General features: G+C 45.6%; 1 protein-coding gene across 1 annotated transcript in view; it reads left to right on the top strand.

Annotated features, from left to right (window-relative positions):
• Positions 1-379: 379 nt before the first annotated feature.
• Positions 380-10,411, top strand: part of SARC_10285 (hypothetical protein) — a gene marked incomplete at its 5' end in the record, with an annotated part of 13,912 nt that continues 3,880 nt past the window's right edge. Inside the window, 24 exons of the mRNA XM_014295680.1 lie at positions 380-479; positions 959-1,103; positions 1,377-1,440; positions 1,719-1,828; positions 2,090-2,224; positions 2,325-2,448; positions 2,680-2,736; positions 2,956-3,114; positions 3,307-3,435; positions 3,884-4,071; positions 4,385-4,639; positions 5,013-5,172; positions 5,557-5,762; positions 5,939-6,163; positions 6,721-6,864; positions 7,208-7,325; positions 7,506-7,588; positions 7,867-7,963; positions 8,277-8,346; positions 8,596-8,719; positions 9,026-9,283; positions 9,450-9,533; positions 9,668-9,853; positions 10,152-10,323. Of these exons, the coding sequence (XP_014151155.1) occupies positions 380-479; positions 959-1,103; positions 1,377-1,440; positions 1,719-1,828; positions 2,090-2,224; positions 2,325-2,448; positions 2,680-2,736; positions 2,956-3,114; positions 3,307-3,435; positions 3,884-4,071; positions 4,385-4,639; positions 5,013-5,172; positions 5,557-5,762; positions 5,939-6,163; positions 6,721-6,864; positions 7,208-7,325; positions 7,506-7,588; positions 7,867-7,963; positions 8,277-8,346; positions 8,596-8,719; positions 9,026-9,283; positions 9,450-9,533; positions 9,668-9,853; positions 10,152-10,323 (3,393 nt within the window). The remainder of the gene's footprint in view (positions 480-958; positions 1,104-1,376; positions 1,441-1,718; positions 1,829-2,089; positions 2,225-2,324; positions 2,449-2,679; positions 2,737-2,955; positions 3,115-3,306; positions 3,436-3,883; positions 4,072-4,384; positions 4,640-5,012; positions 5,173-5,556; positions 5,763-5,938; positions 6,164-6,720; positions 6,865-7,207; positions 7,326-7,505; positions 7,589-7,866; positions 7,964-8,276; positions 8,347-8,595; positions 8,720-9,025; positions 9,284-9,449; positions 9,534-9,667; positions 9,854-10,151; positions 10,324-10,411) is intronic.

Here is a 10,411-nt window from a genome sequence, read left to right as displayed (position 1 = left end):
TGTGTGTGTGTGTGTGTGTGTGTGTGTGTGTCCCCCAAAAGTTCTGACCATGCTCAACTTTACATACCGCCATGTATCTAAGCGGGCAAGCTAATGTGTCTATGCGTGACTCGTTTGCACAGCCTAGTGTATCTAGATTGATGTGTTCATAGGATTTCGATGAGCTGGTTGTTATACGTATATAACTGGGTAGAAGTGATCACAGTGTTCATATCATACAATAGTATGTACAGTTTCTATTTGCAATAATCTCGGTTCGCAACAGATGAGGTCGAATTACTACCCTTTTATGTTCTTGTGTTCTTAGTCCTTGCACAAGTTTGTCATGTGTACGATGAAGTTACCCTTTTTTGGCTAAAAGTGACAATTTTATGAATTTATACAGGCGTCGGTAGACGAACCCTTAGTCCGGTATGGAATGCAGATTTCCGATTTGAACTTGGTGACGAGGAGCTGCAGGATGAATCGTTGGAGATCAAGTATGAATTCGCTCGATGTATATCTGTCGTATTGATTGTAAGGTGTACCTGAAAAGAATACAATGTCTCATGCGAATTTAATCTACAACAATCGAACTGAATTTTTATCTCAGCTCAGAAGTCGATGGTTTAGATTGCGCTATATTAGTCGATATGGAGAAGGTAAACAGTGTACATGCGTACCACCATCCAATCAGTTCTTTGACTATATATTTAGCTTTTATAGAGCTGAATTTTCGCCAATATAAAGCCATCGAGAGCCAGGCATTTTGCATTCTTTATTCGGAGTCGTTTCTAACTTCCTGTTTTAGCTTCTGAATCTTTTCTTTAGCCCCTAAAGTTGAAGAGTGCATTGAAAGTATGCGTAGTTGATCAATCACTACAAGAATAGGTAGATGCTATGTGGTTTTATTCTATAGCGAGCGGATACACTTCACAAAATCGCATGTCTTTCTAATTCCTTTTGACTACTTTTGCAGGGTGTATGATTATGACACAATCAGTGCCAATGATGCGATCGGCAAAGTGTATGTGTCTCTCAATCCTCTGTTGACATGGGATCCGCCCAGTCAGCTTTCCGGTTGGTATCCTATTTACGACACAATTCGCGGCATCAGAGGCGAGGTATGTGATGACACACTTACAGATCTTTCTTATTAAATATGGGCTCAGGCTTGCGAAACTGTGTCTCGAGGTGCTCAGAGTTCATACGGTTGAAGATTACTACTTATTTCCCGCCTGGTTTGTCAACATCACATAGATACATGTCGTCGACAACCGTAACTCGCCTACAACATATATGGCATTGCATATGTACTAGATATTTTACCAGCATGCTGCTCCTATATGTTTTGGTGTTCATACTAAGCGTATTTTTTGTTTTATCTTCCTGTCCAGGTTAGTATCGTTATCAAATTGGATCTGTTTAACAATACTAATCAATTCCGGGACACGTCTGTTGGTATGTGAGTGCTGAATTTGATTTGGATATATCCGAGGTTTTACGACGTTCAAGAGAATAGAATCATGGCACATTTTCTACCTCACACCCTAACAAATGTACAAATTGCCAAGTCGAGTCATACGGTCATTGGAGTTTTAAAGTATTCATTCCTTCGTGTTTCCCGGTTTGTAGTACTAAACAAAATATATCCGAAGATACTCATTTGGAACTGTAGTTTCCCAGACACAGTCTGCTTCCAGGTGTTTCTCAAGTGAATCCATTCTCATTGGACGTAGGTGTGCAGATCTTTTCTCTGAGTGTACTGCCGGAGTGTTACAAAACTTTGGCGATTCATGGGTTTGTAGAAGAGCTGGTGGTGGATAATGATCCTGAGTACCACTGGGCGGTATGTGACAAACAATTCCTCTAGTCCATATATATTGGTCAATGGTCATGGCCTGAATAAGTACATCGATGTTGGTATATGCGAGATAAACTGATTTCATCTTAACACACATTTTTCATCTTCGGGGAGTAACCAATGTGAGTGCGGTGATATGAGTTGTGTTGGTGTTGGCTGTACTTTTGACACCTCAGCATATATTTCTTGACGTTGGAAGCAAATCATCATAGAGAATTGCTTACTACTATTTCTTTGCGTGTGCAGGACTCCTTCCGCACATCACGATCATCTAACGAAGCCCGGCAGCGACAGTTCATGAAGCTTAGCAATGAGTTACAGCGTAAAGTGGGGTTGAAAGTCCTTGAACTCGGTGGAAATGCCGTCGTAGGGTATCAGCAGGTGTGTTTGTATCATATTTGTCTTCCACGCGTGGCCTATTCTCTGTCGGCGCATTATTCTTCCCAAAGCGACACTGATATCGTCGATTCTTAACCGACAGAGCTTTGACATCGAGCAAGAATATGGCTTAGTTGTACGAGGGATAGGGACAGCAGTCACGCTGGCGCAGCCTCTGTCTCAGGCGGTCACCGGAGCGCAAGTTCGTCACAGTACTGCCAGCTTTGGTATGTCGTACGATTTTAAGCTGCAAGTTTATTCACATTAAACGGTGCATCTGAAGATATATAGGTGGTTTATTTAACAAGCTAAACTTGTCAGATTTTTAGACACGCCGACAGTGTGTATACTGTCTCCACTGCAACTATCTCTATAGGTCTGATTCGCGATTGAGGGCGCACGATCTTGTCTTCTGTCATCTAACCTGAAATGTTACTTATTCGTGATCATACTAACAGACGGCAGCCTAAGTCCACCTACTAATCTGAAGCGAAGAGGTACAAATGATGGCTCAGGTAAATCACTGTGTGTGAATTGGCCCGGCCCGGTGCTGATTGTCTCCCCGTTTTATTTGGCGTGTTAGTTTTGATATGTGTCTCTTTGAGAAAGTTTGCCGTGTAGAGAATACCGGGTTAAACGTGAACCCCTGGCGAGTCTTTTATGTGTTGTCGTGAAAGGCATAAAAAACTAATATCGACTCAATGCACTGGATTGCCTTCTGTTGGCCACAGCAGATCCGGTAATAGGGACAACATTCTCGGGTATACTTGGTGTAAAGTCTCAGAGCATGAACAGGAAACTGAAGTCCAAGAGGTCTACGTCAAGTGAATTGAGCGATTCGGACAATACGGAGGAGATGAATACAAAGTTGTCGAACACCTCGAAAAACAGAGGTGCGTAACTATGCCGAACCGTGAATATGGGAAGTCATGTCCAACTTCATATAGGGTTATCCGCCGTCTCTCAAGCATGCGCATACTTTCTGCGCAAGGTCTGACTTGCGCACCAACATTTCTTGTCGCTGGCCCTTGAGCGACCCGATACAAAACTTATACTTATCGCAATATGATAACTCAACAATACAGGAATTGTAGAAAATAGCGCGGTTAAGGAGTTGCGGTCGCACGACGCCCTTGTTGAAAGTGCCTCTTTTGAAGAAACTGCAAACTTAACGGGCGCCGCCGTTCCGGGGACAGAACATGGTGAGCACCAAGGTACAAACAATCATTGACAATGCCGTTTTTTTTCTGTGTTATATCGATTGTCGATAATCGATCTCTGCGTAGTGTTCGAGATACAATCAGAACACAGGGCCCGAGATTTGGCATCAGGTCACTTCTATACACAGTGATTGAAGAACTAAGGTCGTTTCATTTTCACACGTACTGACTGCAACACAAATTCTAGTGTATGGTGTGAAACGATGTGTTAATGAGCTCCAATACGCGATTAGTATCTGTCACATTATAACTATCCCTTACAATATTCATCAAGGCGTTCTGATTGTTCGATGTGCTCAAATCCGCCACCGAGTCAACAACATGCAGGAAAAGTACATACACCTATTTTTCCATCTTAATCGAAAGTCTCTTACACTCGTTCACTGCGCATTTCCGAAGCTGTGTGTGGACCATTGCTCAAGACTCGTTTACTCGCGCACAGCGCACCGATTACGACCCGAAGAGCCCGCAGCACGGTCCAGTACAGTAGAGGGCGGGTCTGACGCAGTTTCGAAGTCGGGCATCTCTGATGCTGTGGTTCCTCACTCTGAGAAAAGCTCGGCAGCGCTCCAACCAACAGTCAAAGTATTCACCGGCGGAGATATCGTCAGAGGCCAGCCGAAGGGTCAGGTGTGACTACTGCTAGTATTTAGTACTATGGTATTGTGGTGGCTGTATATAGGTGTGATGGGGGTGGTTGTAGTGGTACGGATGTGCAGAGCGGTTAATTTTCGGTACTTTGTGTAGTCTGGCATTCCAATCAATTGGAAAGGCAGAGGGTACTGACACATCGTCACGCTGCCTAAAGACCGGCTACGAAGTGCATAAAAGGTTTAAGGGAACTTGACGTCGGGAATGAAGGGTCAAAGTATGTATTTCTCTCGAGACCGTCGATGTACATTTAACCATTGTTCACACAGCGAACTAATCAACAAACATACAGACTGCTGTATACCTCATACCTCGTAAAATTCACGTCCAACTTCAGGATGTCATTCTGCTTACGCTCATATCTCTGCCAAGTGCTGTCAACATTCGCATGGGTGGGGTAGTCAGTGCTCGATCCGTCAAGCTCCTCGACACCATCAAGCAGCGAGACGGGTCGGAAACGAGGGACAGTTGGTGGATGGAGGTCCGTGAGGAGATCAAGTCACACGCCACATCCATGGGGTGCAACGTAGTTCTGGCCTATAGAGAAGTGAGTTTGCGTTGCAATTTATCTGGACGGAGTCGTGTTTGTGGTCTGTGTTATTTTGTTAGTCTGGATGCTGGGGAAACACATGATGACCTTGCCAGTGCTGTGCTTTTCATTATTATTGGTGGTTGGCTTATTCGGAAGAATATATATATAAGATATATCATGAGCAGCAAAAGACACAATTTATTCGCACCATGCGCTCCAATCGCGCGTTTAGTTAAATGGAAAAAACAACACGGCTGATGTCTGGAATGCTGACATCCGACTTTAGCCACTACGTCCGAAGTAGTCACTATCCTGTACTATTCTGTGATGTATATCTACGAACTTCAGTTGACAATATTCAACTGAAAACACTACTTATTCGAATCAGGTTTCGTCGATACACGACGAATTGTTTATTCTGTCGGCATCGGGTACGGCATGTGTGATGGACTCGGACATTCTCACCAATTTTGCTTTAGTGGACACGGACGGCGCACAGGTGCCCATGAGGCAATCTGAGAAGGACAAAGAAAAAGATAAGGGCAAAGGTATGGCCTCGAGATTAGGATATATCATAAGAAGACAGCCAAGCATGCGTTGCACTAGTTGATGCAAGATGTCTAGGATTTCCAAACATCCTTCTTAGCGGATGTGCGCTCAATCTACCATCCCTTCGCAGCGAAACTAATTTACTGGAGCACGCTTTGAGCATGCGATTCCACACGGGTTCGATGCGGTCTTGTACTGTGCTAGCACCTACCTTGGGCGTAAACGGCCTTGCCTTTGCACGTATGAGAGTATCATATACGCCGCCCTGAACCAAATCTACAATTCGAAATCTTGGTGTGTGTATGACGACAACCACCTTTGCTAAGACCCATCTGCTACTCATAAGACCCTATTTATACCTGATCTCCCGCGGATTTCTCTAGCGGGCGCAGAGTCCCCAAAACACGTCCCAGAGCTATCGCTCGATGAAACCCATGTGACGAACCAGGGCACACCACAAGTACGACCACAAAGCAACACGCCGACCCAGAACCCAGTCACACCCAAACCACTCAAACGGCGCGCAATCAAATCGTGTCAATTCCTGCACATCCCTTATCGGCGGCGTGAATTGCCGTTCCCACTACAGGTGCGTTCGCTGCCACATCCAGGCATATACTGTCCAGCCTTTGTGTATGTGTGACGTCTTGTTGTACAGCAGAGCAACTCAATGTCTGGAAGGGCCAAGTAAAGAGAGTCATGTTTTAGGTGTACGTAAACGGAAGCTCTGAGGGGTTCACTAAATGCGTTTCTACACCTCACCAGCTGTTTCGCTGCAATATTTGTGGAAAGAGGTCCGTGCCAGAGTTTCTCGTATGCACAAGTGAAATGCCTCCCGAAGCCGATGTCCTTGGCACAGGAGACCTCATAGAGGCGCGGGTATGCCGAGTCAAGAAGAAAGAGAAGCCCGAGTACACAGCCGTGGCAATCAGTGAGGCACTGCCCTTCCTGGAGTACGATCTGCATACGCAGCTGCTCAACAAGTTAAAGGTGCGCTCAACTTTTCTCGTTTTCGTATCTTTATGTTGTGTGTCTACGAAATGTACATACACTCGAAGGCGTATTCTTGTTGTATTATTATATTGGGGGTTTTTTTTTGAATTAGCTGAAGTGAATGTATGCAATTTCAGTATTTCTGTTCACCACCGCCGTTATAAGTGTCAATGCCTAGTTTCAAACGTATGTTTCCTTCTGTGTATAGTATATATGTATATATATGCGGTATGTTTCTTTATAGGGTACAAGTAGACTGGTGGTTCACCTATCATATGCACGCTCTGTGAGGCCAGATATAAATATACTGTTAGATTTTGTTGGGTTGCAGAGTATACGCCACCTTTGAATGGATATCATTGTTCAGTCAGATAGTTGTAGTTTTATTTTTATATCAGATTATATTTCATATAGTTTATATACAATACTATTCGCTTCCAACCGTTGTCCTTTACACTTTCCTCTACCGTTTGTCGTCGTGGTTCGTCTCCTCGATATTGATGACTATTCGGCCACCCTCTCATAATACTGCTGTCTACATCGCAAATGCACAGGTCAAAGGGATGAATGCCATATTCGGCCTGCGAATGGAACTGAGTGTGGGCGATGGTTTGATCATCGCTATGGCCGCTGGCACTGCGGTGTACTTGCAAGCTCTCCCCGCCCCACCTGCAATCCAAATTGAGCGAACGCTCGAGGTACGTTTATGTGTCGAGTGTGGATAGTGCAATGTGCACTGTGCAATTGATCTTGATTGATGTGCTCAGTGTACAACACGCGCGCGTATGTGTTATTTGTGGCTGTGTAACCGAACGACTCCTTCGCAGCACTGCAGTTGTTGCGTTGGAACTTGCCTACGACACGTACCATATCTTCCCATTATTCCGCATTCTCCGCTAAATCTAACCCGACACGGGGTGTAGGATGTTTAGCATCTCACATGCCACATTCGTGTGATGAGTACATCTGGTGTTATGCAATGATTTGAATTGCATAATGGTAGAACCCGCCTTGTGACTGTACGAACATATCGTGATGTAGATTATTGACGATGAAGATAAGAAACTCAACCACATCGCAAAACAAATCATGCTGGTGAGTGAGATGAATCGAGAGAACCTGCGGAAGGCTAGTGCTGCCCCAGCTTCTTTCGTCGAGGGTATGTGGCTCTGACTGTATAGAGTGCGAGTTATTGCTCGCATGACAGTTCAGCAATGCATACAAACTACTTGAGTGATCCACACGATTCTATGGCTGTCGACGCTTTAATTTATCGGGTGGTGCTGGTGTATTTGATTAACGATTTGTCTGACCGAAATGTCTTTCTGTAACTGTACAGGGACTGAGTCTCGCCAAGCTACTTACACGCCAAAAGTTGAAGATATAGCGGAACTGAGCACGACTAGAACCAACATGAACGAGGTGTGAAAGATGTTTGTGAGTTTGATCAGAATGAGTCATGTACAAAATGGATTTAATGGCGTGTGCTTAATTGGCATTGCGCTGCGAGTGCGTGTGTGTTGTATTTATAAATCTTTGACTTTCTCGCCATACTCGTTGTATTCGGTCATGCTTGTCCTACCGACCAGATATACCGGCCAGATACGACCCTAAGACACGGATTGCACCCTGTACTTTACGTACTCGTATATTTCCATACGAGTTGGTTTTTCTTAAGACGTTATACTTGCTCTTCGTAGAACGCTGGTGTCGACAGATATGAAGTAGGCAGACGAACAGCATCCGCCCGCGAGTCATTCGTCCTCGGTGGAGAAGCACGGAGAGGGCATGAATCAAGTACGTTCGTGGGCTCAGAACTCTCAGCTGAGCCAACGGATTCAATTGACTGCGTAACATAGCTTTGTTCGTATTCTTATGTACTTTGGGAATGCACGCGTTGTCGATTATGCGCATTCATCCCCTGGCGTTTCGATAGTGAGATAGTTTCCTCGAAAGTCGTAGCTAACTGTGTCAATCACTCACACGGGCCTTCCGCATCCACTCTGGTGTTCATAGCACCTCATATGTAGTAGCCCTGCATACGAACTGTAGAATTAAATGACCCTTTATTCGATCGCCGTAACTCTGTTCTCGTCCCTCTGATTCATAGGTATCAAAAGCGAGTTCGCGAGTGAAGAAACGCTGGTGCACCCACTGCAATTGTTGAATTCGCCCAACAGGTGAGCGTCTGTGTCGTCTGTGAATGTGCGCTTCACATAGCTCAGTCTTCCAAAACACACACCTGGTTTCAAAAGGAATCAGAGTGGGGGATCCGTCAGCATCTCCCAATCTTATGTAAATATAGATAGATCGGAACAGACAAATCGTGGCTTATATTCACACTCGCGTGGGTTTGAAGATACCCTTCGCCGAGATACCTTAATGAGCACATGACTGCTTAATAGTATAGATATCCATTGCACATACAGAGCCAATGGCCCAGATGTGGGAGACATTGCCACGCCACCCACTGGTCGGCATCTGAGCGCACCGGTGACTACGGCACACAGGCAACCTGTCCGGTCGACCACTGTATCGCTGCCCACGAAAGAGGTGTGATGTTTGGTTGTTGAATGTGGGTGTTGGTGTGTGTCAACAAGGTGTCTGTATGGCCTCGACACTTATGTCAGGGATTGGTGATGAGGTAACAATTGAGAGTTTGCGAATTATGCACTTAGCATTGCATGTCCTTGTACAGTGCTTCGCCCTTTAACAATCGTTGAATAGTACAGTGGATGACCGCTCAAACAAGTGCCAAGCCAGATGCGTAGTTGGAGAATGGTGACAAAATACATTCGTATCCATATCCATCTGTCTATTTACAATCTCACCCGCACAATACCCTCTCTTACAATACAGGGCTCCGGGGCTGATACCAACAGCAAAGGCAAGGCCAAGGCAATTGCCGAATCTGACAAGGAATGGGCCATGCACGAGGCAATCAATGACGCGGCAGAGGAGCTAGACACGAGAACGGCTAACGGCAGCACATTGTACAATGATGATGTCATTGATACATCTAGCAGCTCGTCGAGTAGCGACAACACCACCAGCGACGAAGATGAGGATGGGGCACCTACCGTGACTGGGACGGTTAGGGGCTTGACGGTTGTGGAGGTGAGTAGAACTCATGTTGCTGAGATGAGCTGTGGCGCTGATTGTTGTTGAAAGCGCAAGTATTTCGTCCGCATTTCATGCGGTGTGGGGGTTTTGGTGCATGGTTATGGTGGGGATAAGTAGACTCGACTGGCTCACTTCATCTATCTCCGATACAACCGCACAGGTGGATGACGAAACCGATGAGGACAGCATGGGTGTGCTTCTGGAGCCACCCATGCCTCACGACATCTGGATGTGTACTACGCAGGTAGGTTTAGTTGTTTACAGTGAACTGTCTGATGGAGATACTATCGGATCCTTTCGATGAGGTTTATGGGCGCAGGTTCTGCTGTCGGAATATGCCATAACGCGTGAGTTCCTCCCATACTAAATTACATACAGGAAGTGCCCGGATTCCTAAAAGATTTCGAGACCTTTAGTCTGAATAGCGTCACTGCGTTGCGACGGCTCGTGCTGGACTCCCAGAGCGAGAAGCATCTAAACATGCGCCTGGCCTCTATCTGCAATTCACTGCTGCACGGTGTATGCTTTAAGCTACGGCACATGACCCCTTGCTGTATGGCGAAAGTATGTTGCATGTGTTGACGTGCGCGTGCATAAAGTGTGTGAGTTAGTTGCTTTTATCTGCCAATATAGTCATGTGCTGAGAAACACCTCGTCAGTTCACAAAGCCTGGTCGTATGTGTCAGCCTAATAGAATGTAGACAACTGTTGATTAGTACGACGCTGGTTTAGGCTACGTCATCACGACATGGGCTGATCCCTGAAGAGTGCTTGGCCTGGTTTTCTGGCACAGGTGCAGAGGCGAGCACTTTGCTTCCTCGGAACTAATGATCACGCTACTTTACATACACAATACACACAGCTGAGCTATGACGTGCGGATTAGCGAAGAAGTCGACGATGCAGTGCAGGTATGTCTGTCCGCCGCTGTGCTGGGTATGCGGCCCATTAAGTCACCGGCGCAGGGTGTGGAGGACGACAACACGTCCAAGATATCAGTCAACCGCAGCGACAGCTATCATACGAAACACTCAGGTGTGTTTAACATATATATATATATATATATATAATGTGTGTGTGTGTGTGTGTGTGTGTGTGTGTGTGTGTGTGTNTGTGTGTATGT

Source organism: Sphaeroforma arctica (assembly GCF_001186125.1).
Source record: "Sphaeroforma arctica JP610 unplaced genomic scaffold supercont1.1196, whole genome shotgun sequence".
NCBI classification, from domain to species: domain Eukaryota; class Ichthyosporea; order Ichthyophonida; genus Sphaeroforma; species Sphaeroforma arctica.
Note: the sequence above shows the minus strand (reverse complement) of the source record. Positions and strands in the feature narration are given on the sequence as shown.